At 37.1% G+C, this 26,936-nt stretch overlaps 1 protein-coding gene across 3 annotated transcripts in view; it reads left to right on the top strand.

Moving 5' to 3' along the window:
- Positions 1-26,936, top strand: part of ADK (adenosine kinase) — a 374,447-nt gene that overhangs the window by 100,310 nt on the left and 247,201 nt on the right. For all 3 annotated transcript variants that reach the window (XM_080926022.1, XM_080926020.1, XM_080926021.1), the window contains exon 4: positions 10,156-10,234. In XM_080926022.1, coding sequence (XP_080782148.1) covers positions 10,156-10,234 — 79 coding nt within the window. The remainder of the gene's footprint in view (positions 1-10,155; positions 10,235-26,936) is intronic.

The raw sequence follows: 26,936 nt of genomic DNA, 5'->3' as shown, positions 1-26,936 counted from the left end.
TCAGAAAACTAAATCTGTTTAAGGATTTTAGCCTTTGATGACAATAGTTCCTTTAAGAATTGAGGACACTGGGCTCAACTCAGGAGTCAAACCAAAGAAGGTAATTTCATGTAATTTTCTTTGGCTGCCTTTTGTTTAATTCTTTCTCCTCTCCCTTTTTCTTTTCTTCCTCACCCTCCCTTTTCTCCCTCCCCCTTCTCTTCTCCCTCCTGTTCTTATTTGAGCACTCTGAATCACCCAGGGAATTCTTAAGCTTGCAATCCTTCCCCGGTGTTCCTTCCACAGGGCATGTGCCACATTTACCTTCTTTATGAATCAAGAGACACTGGTCACTTATTCAGGGAACAATGCTGAGTTTGAAATGGCTGAAGATTTCATTAGTTCCCACTAAAAGTCTGTGTGGAGCATCTGTAGACAGCGCTATTTTTAAAAAGGTTGAGGAAACATTAGTTATATTCTGAGATGAAGTTTAATTAAGGTAAACTACAGCTGGTAATGGTAAAAAAAATATCTAAGAGCATAGAAAGCTCAGTGTAGTGTCTTGAACACCCACAGCTTTAGGGCTGTGGGAAGAGCAGGGAAGAGACCGCCTAGTTCCTGGTTCAGCGGGAGATGCAGTCTCAAGGGATTAAAATAGAGAATGATAGAGTGGGCACCCCATGCCATCCTGGTCTCCCTGAGTGCTTTGCACAAAGTAGCCTCATTTGTGGGTGCATGAATACACACACACACAGAGATAAGTGTCTTCAGGGTGGAGTAGAGAAAGGGTCCAACTGAAGGAATTTTAGAAGACTGTAAAAATATAAAGTTTTCAAAACCTATTTATATTCACTGTATTATTAGATATTTTGTGTAACATATTTGAGTCAATCATTTATTGTTTAACTTCCTTTACCCTTCTGAAGAAACAATCCTACAAGTTGGTTTTTCAATTTGTTCTGATGGTGTCAGACATGTAATTTATTTCACATATATACTAGTTTGTTTACTGAAATATTTTGATCTGAACAGAGCTCAGTTTTTTCCCTAAAAACGACAGGTTCCTTTAGCTCTTGTTATTGAACATTAGATGACTTGAAAATTAACTTTTGTTGTAGACTTTTATATCACTTCTTAAATTATTTGCAGATTTATTTATTTTGTGTGTTTTATTGTGTGTACATACATACACCATGCAGGTTCCCATGATCAGATAGGGGATTCAATTAGATTTTCAAGCTCCCATGTGGGTTCTAGGAATCAAACCCATGTCTCCTACAGGAGCAAGTGCTCCTAACCACCACCCAACCCTTAATCCCAGCATCAGCTAATCTGCACTGTGCTCTACATTGCAAGCAAACAGTGCTGTGTGCAGAGCCTCATTTGCCAGCAACTACTCTAACTTGAGTCAATAGTAATTGCCTCAGTACATATTTCAGTTCTTTTTCAAAAGTTCAGAATTGAAATAATATTCCCATTCTCTCGTGCACTCTGGAATTCATAGCACATAGTTTGTGTTAAGATTGTAGTTTTTCTTTAGGCCTTCGTACAGTGACGTAGGTACCCTCCTTATTTCAAAGTCCGCTCTGTGCTGTAGTGACTTTTTGTCACTACAGTAACATGCTCAAATGTAAACACCAAAAGTTCATTCTAATGGAATCATGTAAAATGTTCTTAGTAGAAATAATATTCTTTTTGATTTATGCTAGTATTAGGCAATGGTTATTTGAAAAGACATTTTGAAAGCTAAAATATAGGGCTTATTATAGATTGTGTTGACAGACCAAAACTTGCCATCAGTTTTATTTACAGCTGCCCACCTTGTTTGTGTGTGTGTGTGTGTGTGTGTGTGTGTGTGTGTGTGTGTGTGTATGTCTGTGCATGTGGTGTGTGTGTATCTGTCTGTCTGTCAGCTTGTGAGGGTCAGAGGACAGCCCTCAGGCTGGAGCCTCATTTCTTCCTTCCACAGCCATGTGGGTTCTAGGAAATCGACTCAGGTTGTCTAGTTTGGTGGCAAGCACCTTTACCTGCTGAGCCATTTTACTAGTCTTTGTCATTAGTTTTGATGAACATAATTAACCTCTATCTGTGATAACAACCTCTGAGAGTGTATTATCATCACGTGAAGTTTATTGCTGGGAACATGTTTCACACATCAAGTACAAGAATAGAACTGGGCACCTGGGGGACTCTCCCAGTGCCCCCACAGTTACAGAAGGACCTTTGTTCACCTTCTGCTCCTGGATATTGCTGTAAAGATGACGCATTCTCATTCATACCTCATACTGAGCTCTCAGCTTTATTTTTAAAGTTTCCTTTCATGGAATACTTTCTTCTAAGGCATTTTGTGTCTTAATTATAGTTCCCTCCCTTTTCAGGGGGGGAAAAACCTGTTTATATTCAGTGGGATTCAAAACACACTTCCCGTTTTAGTGCAGATTTATCATCACCCTTCAGGCGGTTCTTTAATATAGAGCTCTTTAGAAAGAATATCTTAAGCTGCTCCCCAGATGTTTTAACTTCAGCAAAGTTGTGGTTTTCTTTATTGGCATCTTTGTTTGTAGTATTTGGAAGATGAAAGAAAATATCGTCTGAGCATCTAAACACATTTCATATTGGGCCTTGAATGTCTTTGGCTGCCAGGGCATGAGTAGGGTAGTTCTTACACTGATACATTTTCATAAGCTTTGCTTTCAGAAGGTAGGATCAGAACTGTAATTCTGTTAACAGTAATGCAAAAGTGGTGTCGTTTGTATGTGGGTTTGGGTTTACTTTGCTATGTTATTCATGTCTGTTAACATTTAGTTAATTGTTTAATAGCTTTTCCTCTCCATTATTCATACTGTAAGGATTGTGAATGCTTTGCATCCAGTATCTTTTCAAACAGAAGTTAGAACTTAAAATATTAAAGATGACAGTTGGTCCTTTTTTAGATTTTTCTCTAATTGAAAATTATCTGTGAAATCACCAGTTGGGTTTCCCCTCCACAATCATAAAGATAGGTAATAAAATCTCTTGCATCTTTACCATGTTCAAGGTAATGAAATGGAAGAGTGAAGTCGCGTGTGTGAACACACAGTGCTGTCCCCTACACTAATTTTAGTACTTTTATTTTAATCTCATTAGGTTTCTTAAATATTCTATGTACACTTTCACGATTCCTTTCTCATTTCCTCTTGTCATAACTTGTGGTTGTGGGTTAGACGCTGTTTGTATAGTCTTCCATCTCCAGCTTCTATGTCTTCTCTATGTCTTCAGATGTCTTCTCTATGATGCTAATGTGGAGCAGGAAGGCAGTCTGAACACAGTAACAAAATCCAGGATGAAGTCTAGGTCACACTGATGTTCAGTTGTCATAGTTCAGTCTACCTTGTTCGCCTCTTTTCCCTGGGCCTGAACTTCTGAAGCTTTCAAATTCTTTGCCTCATGAACTGTGAAATAGTCTACGGCCAAATTGTGGTTGAACAATTCATCCTTCCGCCCCCACACCCTGGAAATTTGGCATATCTAAAAATGCAAAGCTGGCTTACTGTTGTCGATCCTCACTTCAGTCTGGTGTAATTATTAATGCCCAACCCTTGCCTGCCATCCCCTCCTTGACTTCTACTAAGTCTTGTAGGTATTTTCATAGTCTAGACACAACCCATGTTGATATCAAGACACTCTTCCCCTTCAAGAGAGAAATGGTGACCTAGTTTAATCTTTGATTTATTGAGGTGGTTAAATCTTCACCCCCCCCCCTTTCTTCCACCACCCTCATAGAGAAAATGGAGAAGAATATGGCAGGAGGTGCACTCTGAAGACTCTGCAGTCACTTACGGTTTTGGTTGTCCGCTCTCGATGATCTCCTCTTCTTGCCCATTATAGTTTCTGTCCCCTTTCCTGTTTTTTTTTTTCCTTTATTTTATTTCTTTATTTTTTTTTTTTTTTTGTTTTGTTTTTGAGGTACCACCTAAGAGAACTATTTGTTTTCGAGGTGATTTTTTAGCCTTCTTAGCCTGCTATTTAGTTTCAGAATTCAGCCGATGTGTTTGTTAATGGACATAGCTATGTGAGATTTGCTAGATGTCAGGTTGCTTCTTTCAAGTTTCCTATTACCAGCTACAGGTGAGTGCAGGCGTGAAAGAGTGCTGCTGGGGTGAGCCTGTTCTTGCAATAGTTCTTACTTCCCTAGAACCGGACCAACATTGGTGCCTTTATTTATGTAACTTCATAGTTATGTGGCTTTTCTAGTTGTTGTCAGCAGGAATGTTGCTGTGACACATTATTAGTTACTTGGAATGGGAAGCTCAGTATGATATATTTTGATGGGATTTGAATGTCTGCCTGAGTGTTTCTGATGAGTGATTTGTTTTTAAAGTTTGACAGAGAAAAATGATTAGCTGTTGCTCAGCCGTTTTCCATATCCATTGCATAGATTTCTAGAACTTGTCTGTGATCGGAGAAAGCCTGTCCCACTTTAACCGTGGGCTTTGATTAAAAACAAGAGCAGAAAGGAAACCAATAAAGAAAGACGAGAAGAGCGTGTAATTTGTGTTGTGGAGTTACCCATGGATAGGATGTCATTTGTGCTTACCCGGAGACGCCACATGTCATTTCGAGGATCACTTTCCTACACCATTTTTCTTTTCCTTGCATGGCTTAAAAGTAAATGTCAAACAATTTACTGTTTAATGAAAATTGTAAATGGGTTTAGTGGAATTTAGTTATATGTTTTTATGATAGGTTGAAACCTAAGGCACATGTCATTTATGTAAATTCAGGAGCAATCATTTTAATCATCTATTCTTAGAAAGTGCTTTTCAACAGTATATTTGATTATCTCACATGCTTTAAAAAACCTCCATCTCCAGAGTTATAAATGGGAATAATTAAACCATAAAAAACGTTAGACTTGAGTAGAGTATCGGCTTATCTAACTTGCTTAAAACCAACTTTTATCAAAGAAAATAACATTAGAAGATAGAGAAATGCCTCTAATTATAATCCTCGTGAACTAATAGCCTAACTTTAACTTTGAACGACTGTTACTTTTTCCATCCTTTTCAAATATCCTTAAATATAAGCACATGTGGGAATGCTCCTTTGGCTTTTATCAGACTGACATTGGAGTGAATTTTTTTAAACCTCATTTCAACGTTTGTGGTAAAAGATTTCAAAGCTTTGAATCTTACAATTTGCTTATGGATTCCTTCCCCCATGTTATTCTATTAACATTTGGTCTTAATAAGTATAACCTGTTTGGAATTACTGGTGTTTTACATTTATTATTTGTTTAGATGAGATGTTTAGGAAAGAAAATTGAAAATTCTACTTTGGAGTTATGAATGCTTTCTCAAGGAAGCTAACGTCTTTGATGAGTTTTTCTGTGAAGATTTTAATTGTCTTATTCCTCATATGTATTGAATTGTTTTAAATTATCAATGCTCGCTTGTATGCTGTGGAAGTCACTGCAACATGAGATGTCCTCTCTTCAGATGTTTGCTGAGTGTGCATGCGTCCTCCCTTCTCTGCTCACCAGAGTTTTTCTTCCCCTGCTTAGTATAGAACAGCGACTTTAGTTTCATTGAAAACGGAAAGCAGTTACCCTTAGATAGAGGTGGGACTTGTGTGGCCTCGCTCTTTGTGCGTTTTTCTCTTCGTAATTCTTATTTTCCCCATAGAGAATAATTGGTGACATTTCATAGGTTATAATCATACTATCCTTCATTTCGAGTAGAAGTCGCTTTATGCCACGCCAGTAGGAAATTTACTAATTAAGAATTAATTAAAGCCAGGCATTGTGGCAAATGCCTTCAATCCAGCACTCAGAAGGCAGAGGCAGGTGGATCTCTGTAAGTTCCAGGCCAACTAAAACCATATACAGAGACCCTGTCTCAAAAAATTCAAAACAAAAAGTTAAGGTGTTTTTACTGAATTTCAATTAAAATTTACTCTAAAAGTCTAAAATGTTAGCTTCCTTGAACAGCTATACTGGAACCCCAATTTTCTCTGCATCTTTCTTCTGCTCTGTGACTCCAGTTAGCAAAAACCCCTTCTCATCTGCTGTTTTAATTGATAACCTGATGTTAAGTTGAACAAAATAGGGCTTGGGAGCTGCACAGTGCTTATGAGGCCACCCTGAGAACAATATTGCATTTGAATCATCTTAACTGCTTTTTAAAGTAAATATTTAGAGAGTTTTTGAGACTCATAATGAAGGTAATAAAAGATGTCTGTCAGAAATAGACATGCTTACTTGTTAAACAAGTAACTCAGCTACTGGCATCAGACCTTTGTTTTGGATGGGGGCTTTTGAAGCAGGTCCCCTTTCTAGTGCACGATCATTGATCCATCCCATTTAGGAACTTGTCTCACATGGGGAATGACACTTTGTCCTGGACCGCAGAATCAGGCTTCTGATGGACTTCCCGTTCCACTCCGTCAGTGCACTGGATTAGAATTGGGCACTCTGAACCAAAGCATTTATGTGATCTCGGAGACACATACTTCATCTTCTTAGGAAGTTTCCACTTTCCTGTGTTATAAATGACAGAAGCCCAAAATGTCTGCAGTGTAGGGTTCAGAAAAGCTACACATTTAATTCTCTGTAAGATGAAAAATGCCAAGCACTGGTGAGTTTTTGACTGTGGGCTTAAGGTTTTCAGTCTTTCTACACACACTGAAATGGTCTCAGAAGTCCATAATAGAGGACAAGCCAGGAAAACTTTGTTTTATTAGTGGAAAGTAGGGGAAAAAATAGGATAGTGCTAAGGATTTTATGTGTCTTCTAAAGTCAAGTTCATTAACATACATTGAAGTATAGTGTACATAAAAAATTAACTCATGTATAACATTTTAAATTTTGTTATCTGTACTGTGCAACCATCAACAAAATGGGGAACGTTTTATTTTCTAAGACATTTCTTTGTAATTAGCTTCTCTTCAGAACCCTCTTTTATGGCATCTGGTCTTAACCCCTGTTGTTTTGTGTGTCCAGAAAGCCAGAGAAAAAGAATGGTTTTGTGTGCCCGCTGTTGCGTCTGGCTGCTTTCACATAGCTTACAGTGAGTGTTTTCTGAGGCGATCCATAACTCCAGTTGTTAATTTTTCCTACTATGTAACAGTTTCCTTCCTATGGGCATATCAGTTAGTTTATTTACGAATTATTTTTGAAATAATAAAAGCACAGTAACTGCTGAGATGCCTGAATTATGGTAATCACATGTTTAAATTTTCCCAAGGGACCACCAAGCACTTGTTTTTCAGAGTTTTCCACCAGTGTCATGTCCCTTCACGTTGTTACTGAAAACAATGCATCACGTTGTAGTTTCAATGTGGATTCTCCTATAACTAATAGTGATGATAGCTACACTCACTGATTGGTTGATTGGCTGACCGAGGTTTCTGCCATAGTCACTTACGGATTTGTTACTGTTATTACTCAGGAATACCGGAAAAGAAAGCTGGTGCTCCTAAAGTTTCTTACTAACTTTCCCTTGTGACTTGCTAGTTTGCAAACTTATTTTAGAAGCCATGTCTTAAAAGTGAGTAAAGCGTAGGTGGTACACATCTTTAATCCCAGGACTTGGGAGGCAGAGGCAGGTGGGTATCTTGAGTTTTGAAGGATGGTTTGTCTGGTCAACAGAGCAAGTTTCAAGACAGCCAGGGCTATACAGAGAAACCTTGTCTTGAGAAACCAAAAAATAAAAATAAAATAAATAAATAAATAAAAAGAAAGAAATACCTTCATTTTCTGTTACTATCAAAATCTGTAGAATTAAAACAGCCCCTTGATGGCTTTTCTAAGTTATAGTGAATAAATATAGACTCACCACAGATACTGTTCCTTTTATTATTGTTTTGTGTGTGCACATGCATACAAAACATAGAGTTCAAATGATGACTTTTGTTTCGCTCCTTCCATGTTAGGTCACAGAGATGAAACACAAATACTTAGGCTTTCTGGCAAGTGCTCACAGCTGCTGAGCCCAAAGGTGTCACCTAGACTGGCCTTGAACTGCCCTTGCCTCTCCAGAATATCTTAGTGGTATGGTCAGTTCCAAGGGGCTGTTGTTTTCTTCTTTTTAAATTTTGTGTGTAGGGCTGTTTTGTGCACATGTAAGTGTGCTGTGCACGCCTGTCCCCCTAAGCCTATAGAGTGTGTCAGACTCTAGAACTGGAGTAACATGGCTATGAGCGGGCCATGCAGGCATTGGAAACCAAACCTGGGTCCTCTAGAAGACCAGAGAGGGCTCTTAATCACAGAGCCACCTCTCCACCTCATTCTTGTCTCTGTGCATGTGTTTTTCTTTATGATTTGAAGTGCTATTTACTCTTGAGTGCTAACTTCTCTAACTCGTATATCACAAAGTATATTATTTAACTCTGCAGATTTCTATTGTCAAATAAAACTTAACCGGAAATCATTTACTATTCTTCATCCTAACTTTATGAAATGGAAACTGGGAATCCTATGAAATGACCAATTTGGGATTGTTGTTGTTTGTTTGTTTTTGTTTCCTAATGAGAGCAAGCAAAAATGACTGTGTCTTGCTCTCACATCCGTTTTCATCTGTTAAACTGATGAATCACGGACCTTCACACAACCTGCCTTGAATAGTAACAATAAATGCTTTTGGAGAGGTGAACTTCTCTGTAATATACTCTTCTGCATTTATTTCCATCAGTACTTGTGCCTCGATTTCAGTGGCAAAGGGCTTTTAATCTGACTAACATTGTTAGTCTCTGTCTCCTTGGTCATTTAGTCGCTGCCTGGCAGTCCTATAGTCAACCATTTGCCGATGCTGGCCGTAGGCTGGAGATCCTTCAGTTCTAGTCTCATTTCCCCCAGAAGTCAGTGCTAGTTTTAGAACGCACTGTTCCTACGTTTGAACATTGCACTCGATAACTTTTCATGTTTGTATGTGGTGCACAATCTCAAGATATTTATTAGTACTCAGCCAGTGTGTTAATTGCAGCTTTACATACTCATTGGTCTTCAAGGCCTCTCTTCTCCCTAGTACTGCACTTGCTTTCCTCAGAGCGAAGCAGATATGGATATATTTTTATCGCTGAGAATGGTTTTTGCTATGCTGGGTTTTTTGTTATTCCAAATGAATTTGCAAATTGCTCTTTTAACTCTCTTAAGAATTGAGTTGGAATTTTGATGGGGATTACATTGAATCTGTAGATTGCCTTAGGCAAGATGGCCATTTTTACTAGGTTGATCCTCCCAATCCATGAGCATGGGAGATCTTTCCATCTTCTGAGGTCTTCTTCAATTTCGTTCGTCAGAGACTTGAAGTTCTTGTCTTACAGATCCTTCACTTGCTTGGTTAGGGTCACACCATGGTATTTTATATTCTTTGTGACTAGTTTGAAGGGTGTCGATACTCTAATTTCTTTCTCAGCCTGTTCAGCTCAAACTTTTAAATTTAACTCTGAGCTCAAAGTGGAAATAGTTTTACAAATACATTGCTTAAAATTCATATTTTACTGTGTTTTTTATAACTACCTATTTCCTACATTTGATTTTTGTTAGAAAATGTTATTTTGTTGTACCTTTGAAATTTCTTTCTAATTTTCAAATTTTTTCATGTTATATAAAACGTAATCTTTGAAACTCAGCAACATGTGGAATTAGAAGTAAAGGCATGCCTCCTCCTCTATTTTGAAATAAAGGTATAATTTTCAGATCTTTCATGATATCTACAAGGGCATTTTTTTTCCTGTAGAAAACTCTTGTATGAATAAGAAAGAATACTCATTCTTAAATTTCATATAATTCTCAGATGAAGCTTTTTGTTCTTGTTTTGCTTTTGAGACAGAGTGTCCTATAGCCCAGGTTGTCCTTGACCTTGCTCTGTCACCTGAATGACCTTTCATTTCTTTCATGTCTCTTCTCCTGGGATCGAAGGCATACACCATCCTGTCCACAGTATTTTCACTTTAAATATGTTTTGGCCAACATGCCACATGTGACATTTATTTTGCAAATTTACTCTATTTAGTATAGTGGCTAAGTTTAGACAGTATATATTTTAAATTCTTAAAATTATATATTTACAGAAGAAATTAGTTTCTTGAATGAAAATATATAATTTTAAGATCCCACTAATTATATTTATTTAGAAAAGTTTGCAGGTTGTGAAAGCAGACATTCTAAACTTACCTTTTACTGTGCTTTTATTGTAGGTTTGATGAACTTGTAAAAAAATTCAAAGTTGAATATCATGCTGGTGGCTCTACGCAGAATTCAATGAAAGTGGCTCAGGTTAGTTAATTAATTTAAAATTTAAAATGAAAATGCGTCAAAATAATTCTAAACTTTTGGTTATTTCACGTTATCTTTTCCAATTTTATTGTCACAAAAGTGTTTGTTTTCATTTGAGTTTTTAACAGAACATTTAATAAGAATTACTTTAAGTTTGGAAACAATTCAGTATGTTTATTCATTACTGTTATTATTACATGTTACTGTATAGTAGATCTTAATTCATAGATAACTCTAATTTTCATTTTATAAGTGACTTGTCTGTTTTGTTTTTTTATAATGTCAACTACCCTGCCAAATTCATCCCGCCATCTTTCAGTGGCTCAGTGCTCCCTTCTGTTATATCAAAGCAGAGTCTTTCTCCATAGACCTGGCTGGCCTAGAAATCACAATGTGAACTTTGTAGGCCTCAGACTCTGGCGTTCATACTACTTTACCTCTGGAGCACTGGAATAACACGCACCAAGTCAGTTAATGTAATAAGAATCTTTTCAGTGCATAGAGGTGTTTACATCCACTTGTAATTTGAGGCATTTTACAGGCGAATGCCTGTCAGGAGGATCATGGGTATGAGGCTATCCTGGGAAACACAATATGACCCCATTTCCAAACATAGCAGAATTCTATTAATTTTGTATGTCACTCGATATTGAGAACAGATGTTGCTATAAGTTATTAACATTCTTCATTATATAAATATGTGGATAAGAATATATATCTTTTTGTTTTTGTTTTTTTCTATTGACCTAGGATCTCACAATGTAGCTTTGACTGGAACTTTTGGTGTAGACCAGGCTAGCTTCAGATTTAGTGATCTGCCTGCTTTAGCTTCTTGAGTGCTGGGAGTGAAAGCATGGACCATCAAAGCTGGCCCAATATCCATCTGTTCAGTTGTCAGTGTCTTGAGTGTATTTTATGTATTTATAAACATGTATATATTCATTTGATTATGAATCTATATGTTTATAAATGTTCAAGGCATTCAGTAGATACTGAAATAAACAAATTTTGAAATATAGTCTGAATCAATATAAAATCTGATGTTAAGAGTTAATGTTAATTTTCAAGCTCCAATTGGTATGGAAAAGCTAATTGCTACAATTTGAAAGTTTGTTTTTTTGTTTGTTTGTTTTTTATTGTCCAGAGTAGTTTATTCAAGTCATGGGGCAGTTACCAGGGTCCTGGAGGCAGAGAGGGAGGAGAGAAGTGGAAGAATAGAGGCCACGAGCACATGAGAGAGTGGGGACAAGAGGGAGAGCAAGAGAGCCAGAGCACAGAGGGCAAGAGCCCCAGTTTGAGAGTTAACTTGGTCTCTTACTCCTTCTCGTCATAGCTCAGTCTTCATGGACTAGGGTCATTCTTGTTTGTCTGTTGACCTATGCTTTCTCTTTGAGTTCTAATTAACGTCAAGGACTGGAGAAATGCAAAGCTGAAAATAAAATCCAGAGCTTCAGAGCGCTGTCTCTCTCCTTTCCTCCCTTCTTACATTTTTATTAACTCTTAGTTGATTTAAATGTACATTTTAATTACTCTGCCTACCAAAGCTGTAAATACTAACTTTAAATATGGTTTTTATTATAAAATGGCTTAAGACTGTCTTTGTCGATTTATTTCTATTGTGAGCTCAGATCAATTGAAGATAAAAACAGCAAAAAGAAGCGAAGTCTAGTGTAAGTGGCCAGGCCAGTAATACAAGCTGCTTAGATGAACCAGAGGAAATACAAGTTGAACCCATGCCTGGGTTACATGGTGAATTTGAGGATAGGTAGAAAACTTGGCAAAATCTTATCTTAAATTGAGATTCTAAAAACACTGTTGCAAGTTGTGGGGGTGTGGGAGGGTGGCCCAGTATTGTGATGTTAGTACCCAGGAGGCAAAAGTAGGCAAAGCTGAAGTTAAAAGCCGTCTGTGGTCATAATGTGAGATTCTCCCAACCTTTTCATTAGATACTTGAAAGGGTGAAGACAACTCTCCTCCCAGCTGGACAGCCTGAGTTCTGTCCCTTGAATCACATGATGCAATGAGACAATCTGTTCCTGAAAGTTTCTATTGGCCTCTGTATCTACACAATATACAAAACATAGGAAATATGAAGTATAATATGAAGTATAATTTGTTTTTTAAAATCAAATGCATAGAAAAAGCCCTGGGCTTAATTGGTAGAGTGCTTAGCATGCTCAAGGACTTCTTTATGAATTTCCTTAATCTAGTGGTTGGGGAGATGGCTCAGCAGTTAAGAGCACTGGCTACTCTTCAACAGGATCTGAGTGAGCTCAGTTTCCAGCATCCAAAAAGTGACTCAAACAACCATCTCCTGGGCATCTGACCCCCTTTCCTGGCCTCTGTGCTCAGTGAATGCATGTCATCCACAGACATACATGCAGACAGCTTTTTAATACTCAGAGAAAGATAAAAACAGCAAAGTTTGTTGATCTTTGCAATTTAAAGTTGACTTGTTCATGAAGAATGCTGCCTTATCGGAGCTGCCATCTTCTCCCATGATTCTAGCTTTCAGTCAAATTGAATATTTTCTTTGGATTTTTACTTTTCTAGTGGTTCTGTCTGTTTTTTTTTTTTTTTTTTTTTTCTTCCTGATTGGTGAGCTACGTTCATTTTCAGGTTGTGATTTATAATGAGGATAGGATTAGCATATAGCTTCAGAAACTGTATTCATGTGAACTCTGTTATAAGGAGTTGGTCAGGTTTTCCAGCAGGTACTGATAGCAGGAACCATTTTCACTGTTGAGTAGCTGTTAGTAGACTATCTGCCATCTGTGTTAGTCATCATCTTAGTGAGGAAACAGTGACCTAAGGTACCTGTCTCCTCATAAAATATAGTCTGGAAAACATATCTAGAGTCTTGGAGTCTTTGGTCCTGATGCAGTACCAGCATAACCCTTGACTTGAATAAATGAGAAAACCGAATTGGTCTTAAATCTTTCTGGAAGTCAAGGCAAGTACAGTATAGAAAAATTAGTGTTTGTCATTAAATTATGGGCTTTGTATTGATCGTTGATTGCCTTTTAACATTCTTAATACTGTTGTCCTTTTGTGTATTTTTAAGTTACAAAAAGACACACAACAGTCTCAACAAAACCAAGATCCAAATATTAACAAAAACATGTGGCTTACGTGACTATGATGTGGCCATGGTAGCACAAAGATAACTGGATTTGGGACAGAAACTGGTGCAACAGGGTTACAGTTTAACGGGAAAAAATGCAGGTTGGGCATGGCACCAGAAAGATTGCGAAAGCAGACATGTAGCATGAAAGACAGCTGTTGCTCAGTCAGCAGTTTGTTGACGGTGAACCGGCACTTACTCAGCACAGTGAATTAGCTTAGTCATACCATAGGTATCAACAACGTAAAGTCACATTCATGAGCCAGAAGGTTGTACTCTAACGGCTTCTGAGACAGCATTTCCTCAGGCAAGATCTTCCTTTGTAAAAGGTCACATTTGGGATTCTTCCCCATCAGACTCCAGAGGGTTGGGAACACTTTTGGTAATGATTGTGTTGACTTGGTTACAGTGTAGATTTATTCTGTCTTGTATTACCAGTAATCATATTTTTTATACTTAAAGTGATGTGACAGATTATGTCAAAAAAAAAAAAAAAATGTTCCTAAAGCCCCTATGTATTTTGATTTATTTAACCACACTGAAGATTTTAATAGAGCCACAGCTATATATGAACATATTTCTCAATGTCCTGTTCAAATATAAATCTAGTCTCATGCATGTTTGACAGGCAGTAAAAGTGTAGCCTTTAGCAGTTTCCGCACACTTCTTTGTCATTGTACTTTTCTATATGTTGTGAGACGGGATCTCACTGTGCAGCTTACCACAGTGAGCTCGAGAGAGTCCTGCTCTCATGATTCTGCCTTAAGTACTGCTTTAACGGTGTATGCCACCAAGTGTCACTGAAGATTTATTTCTTTTCATATGTTTCTATATGTGAGCCTGCCCCTTCCCTCACCTCCACCCCCGTTTGTGTTCTGGGAACCAAACCCAGGTCCTCTAAGAGTAGCTAGTGCTCATACCTGCTGAGCCATCTTTCTGGCCGATCTTCACACTTCATATTTATCAAAAGCAACATTTTATGTTCATCCTGCATAGAACATGTGAAAAGCAAATGTGATTTTTCTTACCTGTAATATTAATGGTTTCTAAAACATATTTTCACATACCAAAATTAACAGCTGCAATTAACCAGACCACCCAATTTCAGTGTGCCGTTTTCTTTATTTGCTAGTTATTTTTAAAAATAAAATGAGGTTAATTTAAACATTAAAAAATGTATTTCTATCCACCTTTCAACTCTTTCATATAATTTTCAACCTGAAAAACACAAAAGAAGGCCATCATGCATATGAACCTAAATAATGCCTTTGGTCTTAATTTATTACTCAGTGGCTCAAAGAGTATTTGACTAGCATGTGGGACGCCCTGGGTTTAATCTCCAGCTCCTAAAAGATAATCAACAATCATTGTCTATAAACAGACAGAAACACATAAATACTAGTTGTTAAATACAATACAAACTTGGAGACTGGGGTAGAAGGATTACAAGTTTAAGACCCTTATCAAGACCCTTATTTCTAAAAAGATAATTATTTGGGACAAATAACAGATATTTGGATGCAGTTTTTTCCAGAAGTGTTTGATATTTGAACGGAGCATAAAGAAGCTGGCAGAAATTCATACAATTAAATATTGGCTTCATTTCTGTGTGATAAAAGGACTTCAAACCTATAGATTAAACATTATTTCCCAGAAAAGTACACGGAAATTTAGTAGAATTTTATTAGCCCCTTTACTAAAACTTTATTTTAGTCCTGATTTTGACATCATAAATTCTGATGTGTGCTTTAAAAAAATTATTAATTTTTTAGGATGAAAATTTTATACAAAAGCCACTCAACGTCAAAGTGTTCTAACTTGATAGACATTGATGATAAGTGACTCATTTTAAAAGTTTCTTACTGGTTTATAAAATAAAGATTTTTATACATACATATCATTTGATCACAGACACTTTCTGTGGCCCCACTGATTTGCTTTCTCTTTCGTATTAATTCCTTCCATATATTTTTTTCCCCTCCTGGATCGGCTCTTGAGCCTTTTTCCTTTTTCATGGAACCTTGACAGGCTAGGTCACGTTCATGTCTTCAGGAAATGAGAGCCCCTGTGAGCCTATGAGTCGAACAGCCATATCGTTCCTGGAAGGTGGTATTCCACTTCTCCCTCCTTCAGTGGTCTCTGAAGAGAACTTTTGGGGAGCTCAGCAGAACAGATGCCCAGCGTGTGAGCGTTCATCTGCCATTTATGCTCAGCACTTTATGCAGCGATGAGGCTCTACGGTGACTGCCACACGTAGATGGAAATGACTCTGTATGATAGATTTGTAGCTGCCGTGAACATGATTGGGAAACACCAGGACTCATAAAACATTTAGACTTAACGTGCATGGGCTGTGCCGAGTTCAGAATGTATACAGTCACCTAATAGAATTTATTTTCTAGCAAGTGGTTTTTCCATAGAAATGCAAACTAATCTCTCTAGTATGTCTACTCACTAGAAAATAAAATCTTCAGTAATTCACTACCACCTTTTGTTTATTTCAATAGTATATTGACACTAAAATCTCTTCAGTTGTGGTTACACTCTCAAAATTTTCAGTGATATATTTTTAAGGATATATAATATGAAATGTAAAATTTAATTATCAAATAGTTAAATGTGTATATTTTAACAAAAGATGCCTAAGGTTATTTTTTTTCTTGAAGATTTTTTTCTTTTTTTTAAATTAGATACTCTGTATTTACCTTTGAGATGTTATCCCTTTACCCCGCCCCACTCCCATGCTCCCTCCCCCTCCATTTGCCTTCACAAAGGTGCACTCCCTTCTGATCCCCCTCTCCACCCCATTGCCTTGTCATTCCTTTACTTTGGGAAAACATGCCCTTTCTGGAACAAAAGCCTCTTCTCACATTGATGCCAGACACTGCTATCTTCAGCTACACATGCAACTGGATCAGTAGGCCTCTCAAAGTGTGCACAAAAGTTTACTCTATGGGAGTTTTGGAGGGTTTGGTTGGTTGATAATGTTATCTTCGTAGTCCCTGAGGGGGCATCTCTGTCTGGTTCCTGCCAGTAAGTACTTTTTGGGATCCGCTATAGTGCTTGGATTTGGTGACTGCATGCAGCCTAAGGCTATTTTATCGTAGTTCTGGATGCTATTTCAGTACTCCTCTTTTGCTGCAGGTTGCCACTGTATTGCTGCTTGACCTGTGCATGTTGATGTCCTGTGTCTTTTTAGATACCGATGTCAGATTGGATTATGACCCACCATAATAGCCTCATTAACTTAACTACCTTGTTAAAGGTCTTGTCTTCATATACAGCCAGTTTCTTTGTTCGTGGAGATTAGTGCTTCAATAGGCTTTCAGTTCCAGTATATGACAGGAAACCAGACTCAATGTGCTTTGGAAGGAAAGAAAGTTGGACGTGTTAGAAGCAGAGTAGAGTGCTGTCAGGCTATCGAGGGGACCTGTTTCCAGACCGCTGTGAGTCAGGTTAAAGGACGGTGGCTTATGTAGCTGGCAGGGTAAAATCCACTCCATCTAAGTGGGAAAGTATCTGGTTTATGTCGAGATAATTTCAAAGATGTCAGCACATTCTTGGCTTTGATGGGACCAGGGTTTGGTCATAAAGCTCCACATACCATTCCAATTGTTTGGTTTATTTATACCACGATGAGGAAACAAGCCAGAGTTACTAAAGGGTACATGATAGTCATGCTCAAAATGGCTACAGTCAGATCAAACTGGATAGCTATTTGTAATATATGTAAATTGACAGGAATAGAGGAGATACCAAAGCTTAGTCATTATCAAGTACCACTTTTTACTTTTACTTTAAAGTAACTCCTTATATGTAATTATATGGTGTTAGTATATTATTTTGACTCCCTTCTTCCTTTTCCTTTCCTGTATAATTACTCTTCTAAACTTATAACAACCTACTTTGAATATGTAGTATACAAACACTTGCTTTTACATCTCCAAGTTATCCACGTAGTCATTGCTTCTAATTACATCTTTATAAATTGTGTTCACATTAATATAGCTTTGTAATGATTATCTCCTACATTTCTTTAAGCCAGTTATAAGTATAAAAGTGATTATAGTGAAGTGAATTCATACTAGGAAGAACTTTACACTCCTGTGTTTATCACAACACAATAGCCAGAATATTTAATAAACCTAAATGTCCTTCAGGGAATGAGTGGATATATTTACACAATGGAGTACTATTTGTTTCTAAAAAAGAACGAAACCCTGTCATTTTTAAGCAGCATTATGTTAAGTGAAACAAGCCAGACACAAAGACAAATACCACATGTCCTCATTCATTTGTGGAAACCAAGACATCAGCTCTACAGAAGAATGGACAGGAATAATGGGATCTCTAGAGCCCGGGAGGGGCAGTGGGGAGGAAGGACTGAAGTTCATTAAGGGACATAGAAGACAATGTAGTAATTGTTCTATGATCTTCTTTAGCACAGTAGACTATATACAATCTATGATGTATTTTGAATATCAGCACAGAGGCGGTTAAGGCAGATTAATCATGGGTTCAAGGTCTCCCTCAGCACTCTTCCTTCTCCCACTATACATAAATACATCAGTGACCAATTGCATTTCAAAAATTCAATAATACTAGCATTCATATTTACTTAAGTAATTGCCTCTATTAATATATAAAGCCCTATATTTATTAATATGGGTTGTAGTTGCTGTCTACTATTCTTTCATTGTGGCCTGATGGATCACTTAACAATTAATGTAGGGCTATCTACATAAATAGATTTTAATGGTTTTTGTTTGTTTGTTGTTTGCTTTTTGAGGCAAAGCCTTATAGCCCTGAATGTCCAAGAACTCACTTGGTAGACAAGGCTGGCCTCAAACTCACAGCTTTGCCAGCCTCTGATTCCTATATGGTAGAACACAACTGGCTTGTCTGATGTCTTAGTGACAAACTTTTTCAGTGTCTGTTTTTTGTAGAGATGGTTACTTTCTCTTGGGGTTTTGTGTGTGTGTGTGTGTGTGTGTGTGTGTGTGTGTATAAATATCTTAAATTATTAACTTGAAATGTAAATGACACAAGAATTCAAAACAAAAGTCTAACTGGTAATAATATTTTGTCTTGTTATTCTTACAAACATAAAAAGATGAAATAAAAATCTTTAGGCCTGGTCTCCCCAGATACCTTCTTAACACTGCCTACTACATATACTTTAGTTGTTACTTTTTTTTCCCCCAATCAACTAAGATGGGGCAATTTGTGTCTCTAGTTTTTGGCTTTGTTTTGTGGTTGTTATTGTTGTTGTTGTTGTTGTTATATGTCAGCCCATTCCATCTGGCAACCATGACTTCCAATGAGGCTCTGCTTTATTTTGCTTCTATAGTACCAACCAGGACACTAGGCTTGACCCATGTTCTCCCACTGCATGGATGATACTCCTGCCCCCTGCCTCTCCCTTTTCCCTGGTACCCTGGCTGGCTTGGAACTCACTATCCATTCAAATTTGACCTGAGCTTGTAGGGATACCCTAGCCTCTGCTTCTGGGATGCTGGGATCCCTTCATCTTCTATGTTTTAAGGGAAACATATGCTTTATGCTTTGATTCCTTTTCGCTGCTTGTTGAATCTAAGGCATTTGTGTTATCATGCAAGTTCACATACTTTCACGTCTCCTTGAATTGATTTGTTGACTTTATCTTTAGTGTTGTTTCTATGTGCAGTTTGGGTTTTTCATTATTTCAACTGCCTTCTTTGTAAATATAATCTGCATATAATCACTGAAATTTGTCTTCTCTTTGTTAACTTTCAATGTTGATGCTATATGAATTTTATGAGTATTTAGTAATAAAGAATAAGAATTTTCATGTTATTTCAGTAACTACCACCTTTTCTAATGTAGTAAAATATTCTTTCTCAATGAAGCAAAGGTCTTTGGGTACAACTATACTTAACTTTGCTATACTGCAAATCATCTCATCCCAACTACTAACTAAATGTGTGTTTGCCCCTGCCAGATGGCCCCTAACTCTCCTTTAGTAGTAGGAATGGGTACTATGCCCCTAAGTACAGCTGATGTTTCATAAGCACATATTTAGAGCTGCCAGTGCTGGATCTGAATTTTCTTCACATGGGATTAAACACTTAGGTTGGTCTCTGGAGTCTGTCTTATGATTACTTATTTAATCTTCTTCTACACCTTAGCCAAGAGGTGGAAAAATGATGTAACTTGCTTTTATAGCTACGAACATTTTGATCTTCCAGTTTCTTATCTCTCAGATAAGCCTCCATATTTATATTGAATCTGGAGAAAGTTTTGTCACTTTTCTGTTATGCCTTTAATTAAATTTTGAGAGAACTTCCTATTGTTGTTTAATACAGAATATTATCTAATATTCAAGTTTCAGAACTTTAAAGTTTTTTAAATGTATATGCATTGGGTGTCTAAAACATTATGTTTTCAAAATGATGTTTGAATGCAGTAGAAACATTGACCTAAAATTTATAGTGTTATCTCATTATTTAGTCTTTCCCTTTGAGTCACTGCATTTAGAAGTTAAAATATTTCTGATTGTCTACTTTTTTTTTTTTTTTTTTTTTTTTGATCCATTTCACCTAGTAAAACTGTTTAGAGTCTAAGAGGGATTTTATGATACATCTCTGGGAATTTTCAATCAGTCTAGACGACTTACATTTTAGAAGCAGAAATGGCATTGGAGTGATCAAAGCGAATTCTCTGTTCTAATGCCTTACACCTGGAGCGATTGTTAGCCGCATCAGCAGCTCGGCTGTGTTTATAAATATCAGAGCAGGATGTGGCAGATGGCAATGCAGCAGAGACTCTCGTCAGATCCTGTCAGTGAGGAGGAGGTGCCTGTCAATGCCAAATCAAGGAGTAATGAGTTTTAAGTAGCATGAATCCTACTGAGTTTATAACTGACTGTTCCAATTGTGTGATCTTCTTGTGGCCGTAAATTCTCAGAATGAATTAACACTCTGTTCTTCAGTGACCTGTTCCTTGTTGAAGTGGGTTATTAAATTTTAGTAGTTAAGATCTTGAAAACAGTTGTCCTTTTTCTCAGATTTTTGTTTGGGAAAACTGTTTTTACTTTGTGTCAGGTTTAATCTAAGATAACAACAGTATTTCATCTCTTTCTCCACTTTCCCCATGCTCTAACCTTTAAACCCGATGCTGAGAAACCATCAGTGAAGACACTTTTTGGAGCCTGTCTAAGCAGCTAAAACTTAGTTTTGGAGCCTGGTGTAAAATTGCATGTCACAGTCAGTCAATACAGAAAGAAACACATCTACCTTTTAAGGGCTTTGAGGTCTTAGCACTCCAATATGTGACATTGTGTATGAATGCCATTTCAGCGTGTATCCCTCAGTTCAAAGCCAAGAGCTTCAGAGAGGAATGATGAAAGTGATCTTCTGTCTGTCACCAGTGGGTGTTCTGTTTTATCATTCTGTCAGATGCTTTAAAGTAAGCAAACAAACAAACAAACAAGAAAACCAAATTTTGGAGTAGAAGTTCATTAATTTAAAAAGAAAATTAAACTTGTTTTGTTTCACGACAAGTCTCATTTGTTACTTAATCAAACAAGGATAGTCTTTGCTGTCACAATTCAGTTGTGAAGTCTGGTTTTTACCTGCACGGTTTGTGATGGACTTTTTTTTTTTTTTTTTTTTTTTTTTTTTTTAATGTCTCACTTAAGTTAGAGAAGCACGCAGGCTAACTGAAGACCTTCACTTACTGTTCCTCTTCTCCGAATCGCAGTCCCTAGTCTCATCCGTAGCTCTGCACAGACTATCTCCTGCATCTTCCCTCCCCCCATAACCTCTCTCCCCTCCAACTCCTAGACCCCAACTCCAGCAGCCAGTCCCTGGGAATGCACAGGCCGCAGCCAGTGAATCAAGTAGGCTAACTACAGATCTTCATTCCTGGCACAAAGAATCCAGGAAATCTGGGACACTATGAAAATAACACAAAGAAGATTAATAGGAAAAGAGAAAGAAGAAGAAACTCAGGTTCAAGCACAGAATATATTTTCAACAAAACCACAGAAGACAATTTCCCTAATCGTAAGAAGAAGATGCCTATTAAGGTACAAGAAGGATACAGAACACCAAATAGACAGGGCAGGGGAAAAAAAAAAGTCCCCTAGGCACATAATAATCAAGACACTGAATGTACAGAAAGAAGAAAGAATACTAAATGCAGCAAGGGGGGAAAACAAGTAATATATAAAGGTAGACTGATTGTAATAACACCTGACTTCTCAATGGATACTCTAAATGCCAGGAGGATCCTGAGCAGATTTTTACCAGTATAGACTACTGTATCCAGCAGACCTATCAATCACAATAAGCAGAGAAAATAAGCTAGTCTATAAAAAAATAAAATTTAAGCTTTATCTATCTACAAATCCAATCCTACAAAAGGTGCTAGAAAGATTCAACCTAAAGAAGTTAACCACACCCAAGAGAACACAGGGAATAATCACTCTCTCACACACACACACACACACACACACACACACACACCCCACAAGAAAACAACAGAAATCAACAAACACTGTTCACTGATCTCTCAACAACAGTGGTTTTATTTCCTCTATAAAAAGACAGACAAAGAGAATGGATTAAAAAACAGTATTCATCTCTCTGCTGCAAGTAAGAAACACCTCTTAACATCAAAGATAGAATCACCTGAGAGTAAAAGGATGGAAGAAGATATTATAAACAAATGGGCTCAGGAAGCAAGCGGCTGTAACCATTTCAATATCTTACAAAATAGACTCAAAAAACAAAACTAATCAAAAGAGGTGGGGCAGGATATCACTGTCATCCATGAAAAGAATGCCCAACAGGAGTACCTTACAATTCGTAACAACTAGGTATCAAACACAGGAGCACCAAAATCCAGAAAAGAAACACCTCCACAACTTAATTTCCATACTAACTCTCACATACTGATTGTAGGAAACTAAAATAGACTGGTCATCTAGTCAAGAACTAAACAGAGAATTGTTGGAACTCGCTCATGATAGAAACCAAACAGGCCTTACAAATATTTGCAGAACATTTTACCCAAACAGAAAACATAACATCTTCTCCTCAGCATCTCATGGAACTTTTTCCAGAACTGCCCACATCCTCGGACACAATGCATCTTTTAAGAGATAGAAGAAATAACACCTTACATCTGGCAATAACAATTTAAAGCTGGATATCAACAACAGAAACAACATTAAAGACTTTGGACGAATTGAATGAAATGAAATTGACACACCAAACTTTGGGATGTAGTATTGAAGCCTAATGCAGTAGAAGCTTCCTATAATATATACATACATAGATGAAATCTCCAGATAATGTCAAGAAAGTTCAACTGGCCATCCCTTGTCACCAAATGAAGCTTACAGTATCAGGATTAGGTTACATCTAATTCAGTCGTTGGCCAAAGGGGTACTATGGCAATCTCCAAATAATTCAAGCTCTTCTCAAGATAGTATATTGCTTTCCACAAACTTATGGCAGGGCTCTGTTGCTGAATATACCGCCTACATAACTCTTTGAGCATTGAGCTGGTGCTTACATTCAGCCTTCACCCCTACATTTGGTACAGGAAGTACTCTGAACACCACCAAAAGGGAAACAAACACCAAGCACAATACAACCCTTTGGATCTACAGTAATTTCCTGTATGCAAGATATACTAGGGTGATATTGGTACAAAGCCTGTGGAAGTAACCACCAGTGTCTGGATGGTTGATTTGACTCAAGGCCCCCCCCAGAAGATGGACTCCATAACCTATATTGCTTGGGTGTTCAAGAACCTGAAGCTAGAAAGCCCAGAGACCTAGAGTAAAACCAAATGCCACTGTTTAATAATAGTGCTTAATTTAAAAAGTAAAAGAATAAAACATAGCAATAAAAAGAGTCCTATTGACATTCTGCTGTGCTTGTCGGTCAATGTCATGCTCAGGCATTGTCAGAAAAGCTTTCTCCTGCATTAGTCTGCACCTTCCATTTGTTTTGTCCAATTCCAGTTTTTTATTTGTTTTATTTCATTGTTTTCCCCTAGAAGCCTATTTTCTAATGAGAGAGAGAATATGAGATTGGTTTCAAATATCCTTCCAGTTTATCAAAATTTAAACGCTGATCTGGAGAACAAATGAATATTATTAGTCCTGAGAAGTATGCAGATTGTGATGTAGCTCAGTAATAGCCAAAGATATAAGCCTCATAGAGTCCGATCACCTACAGAAAAATATTCTCAACAATGACTATGAGTCCTTAATTGACCCCACAGTCTTTTTGGTCAACTGTTTTACATAGCTTTGATGTCACATGGTCTATTGTTAGGATTGAATGACATAATTATGATGGTACACCTAGTCCCACGCCCAGACATAAGAGTTCAGCAAGTTGTAGCATCATTGAATAAGACAATTGCTTAAGCTTAATTGAATTGTAAGCCTGGCAGTTTGGTGATAATGTGTATATTAAAGTGGTACGAACAGACATGAAACTAATATTTGGTCTTAGCCAATAGTGCAGTGATGATGTCTATTTACTCCAGACTTTTTTTAAAAAAAAAAAACAACTATTCATCTCAAAAAAAAAAGACCTCTCGACATGTGAAATTAAGAAACTTATCCCTAAAATATTGAATTATAATTATTTGAACATGACAAAGTTAAAAAAATTACAATCCTTTGACTTCTGGAATATTTGGTTTTTTTTTTTTTTTAAATGATAACCTTGTTGTAGACAGTGGTATGGAAATAAGCTGCTATCCGTTATGCTGAAATATGTATTGACTAGTAACCAAAAGTTATTCCCACTGTTTATCCTTGGTGTGTTGCATATCTTCCATGCAATGCTGTGGGTTATACATGGTACACGCTTCTTCTGGTGCTTATGTGCAAATAGTTTTTAAGTTCAGTATCCTTCAAATTAGTTTTGTCCCATCAAAAGTTATATTACAGTTCTCTTTGAAAGCAAAACCAATAACTTAGTATGGAGGTAATGGCCAATCCTAGTAATTCCAAGGAAAGCAGTTTAGTGCTTTTCTCCTGTAACACAGTTTTAATTCCAGAGTATGTGTTCAGTGGGTCTTGCTACATTTCTTATATTTTCTGATCAGCAATTAAGCTAAGCAAAGCATCGTAGAAAGTCCTGGGCATGTTGTCAAAAATAGGAAGCTTGCCTTTCAACGATAGCTTCACTGTGGGGCAAGAGACTCTCTAAATTTCAAACATCAGGAACAACAAAAACTACATGATCAAGAGAAAGGATTTCAATAAATTTAACTAAATGATTTTGGTTGTCTTCTTGTTTGTTTATACACAGCCTTTGCCAGATATTGTAGTATTTAGTTACTTTGTAAAGGCTGTAATAGAACACCCTGACCAAGGAAACTTAAAGAAGGAAGCATTTAATTTGTTCTTCCAAGCTCAGTGGGAAAGAATCCATTGCCATCATGGTAGGGAGCAAGGCAGAGTCAGCATGCTAAGCTCTCATATCCTGACCCAGACAGAGCCTCAAAGGCACCCGGGGAAACTCCTCCAACTTGGTCACACCTTCTAATTCTTCCTAAACAGTTCCACCAATGGGGACCAGATAAACATATGTGCCCATGGTGGCCATTCTAGTTCAAAGAAGAGGTGGCTAAAACAGTGGCTTGTCTCCCAATTAGTTGACACATGTCTATAATTTAAAAGTCTTGTTAAGCTGTTGTGCTGGCTAGTTTTATGTTTACTTGATACAAACTGCAGAATTAGGCTTGAGTTATTTTTTGTTTTTTGTTTCTGAGGAAATGCCTACACGAGATCAGGCTATGTAGGCAAACCTGTAGAGCTTTTTCTTAATTAGTCCAGCCCTTTGTGGGTGATGGACCTGGATTCTGTGAGAAAGCAAGATGAGCAAGTCTGTAAGCAGCCTTCCTCTGTGGCCTCTGTATCAGCTCCTGGATGCAGGTTCATGACTGATCTGAATTCCCATTGCTATTGTGATAGTGTGACAGTCCAGGATGGCCTAATATAAAGACCCTCCTGCTTTTGAAGGGGCAGCCAGCCCTCTAGATAGATAAGCTGTTTTTGCTGTTGGGCTCTGGTATAGTTCATTCATCATGACACCTAACAAATTGAAGATGGCGTTACCCTCACTGCCACATTCCAGTATTTGAGGCATTCCTTACATTTTTAGACAATTTTAATAGTTGCAGCAAACTTGCTATAAAATCATAAATAAAATTACAATTATCTATTGTTTGAGTTCCTGTTATATGTGAGATTATGATTATATAGATCCTTGTATTTTAAATGTGTTTTTAAGGAAGATATTTTTGCATTGTTTTATAAGTCTGTTTCAATGGTTTATTAAATACAACCTCTGGGAAATAAGGAGGAATGTTTCAAATCGTGGAACATGGACTGAGCATAAGTCTTGGTGGGTTCTGTAGCGTATTCTGTAACCATCTCTTTTGAGATGGTAGGAAAGATCTTACTCTGTGCACATGTGTCATCTGCATGCTTTTCTTGTATATTAGTTTTTTTTTTTTTATTGTAAAGTGATATGAAGATATCTATTCTGTGTAAATGTGGTGTAAGTATGTCCCATGGACTTATTGTTATGAAAGATGTTGGATTTCATCAACACCACCACAATTAGTTTGTAGTTTAAGCTCTACGTGTGTGTGTGTGTGTGTGTGTGTGTGTGTGTGTATGTGTGTACTTGTATATATAGTTCTACATGTACATATGTCTACATGTAGATATATATTTATTTATAAACCTGTTATATACATGAATTATATAAATGCATATGATAAGTATGTATTATATATTTAAGCATACTTAGTGTATTGGTGATATGCTTTGAATTGATCTGGAGAGAGCTAGTTTTAAAGTGCCTCTACATTGATAATTCCACCTTTTTCCAGGCTCATTTTATCGAGGAATGGTGGATCACTCGTGTAATCTCAGTGTGTCAGGGTTGATGTAGGCAAATCACTTTGTGTTTTAGACGGGCCTAAACCATACAATGAATCCCAGGCCTGCCTGGTCTAAGAGTGAGACTCTGTCTTGAAAAACCAAAACCAAAAATATTAACAAAGTCGTTTAAGCTACTCAAGTTGCTACTCCTTTGAAAGAATTATAGTCTTCTGGTAACGTAGTATTATCTATTTGTTTAGTTTTCAGAAGCACATACCAAATTTAAATGTCAGTGAAGTTTGATTTTGGATTGAGGGGTATGTTGTCAATTTATAAGTAAAGATCTGCTATTCTCTAACATGCTTTGTACAAGTGTTTTGTCTTTAAAACGAGTAAAAAAGAATGCTAAACTTACACAGAATCTTTCAACTTTATTTTATAAAACTTTTATTTATGTGTTCTAAAGTGTAGTGTGAACATTTCAAACAAATTCTTTGACCTGCTTATTTGTAAAAAAGATGAGCAACTGTTCATGAATACTGGATAGGGTTTATAACTCCATCCTAGTAAGGAGAATATGTGTCAAGAATGGTGTGCTGTTGCAGGAAACAACGGCTGTTCCCACATTATTATTTTTGAACCTAGATAATAAGGAAGTGATGAGGGCTCTCATT

This window comes from Micromys minutus, assembly GCF_963924665.1.
Source record: "Micromys minutus genome assembly, chromosome: 12".
In the NCBI taxonomy this organism is placed as follows: domain Eukaryota; kingdom Metazoa; phylum Chordata; class Mammalia; order Rodentia; family Muridae; genus Micromys; species Micromys minutus.
Note: the sequence above shows the minus strand (reverse complement) of the source record. Positions and strands in the feature narration are given on the sequence as shown.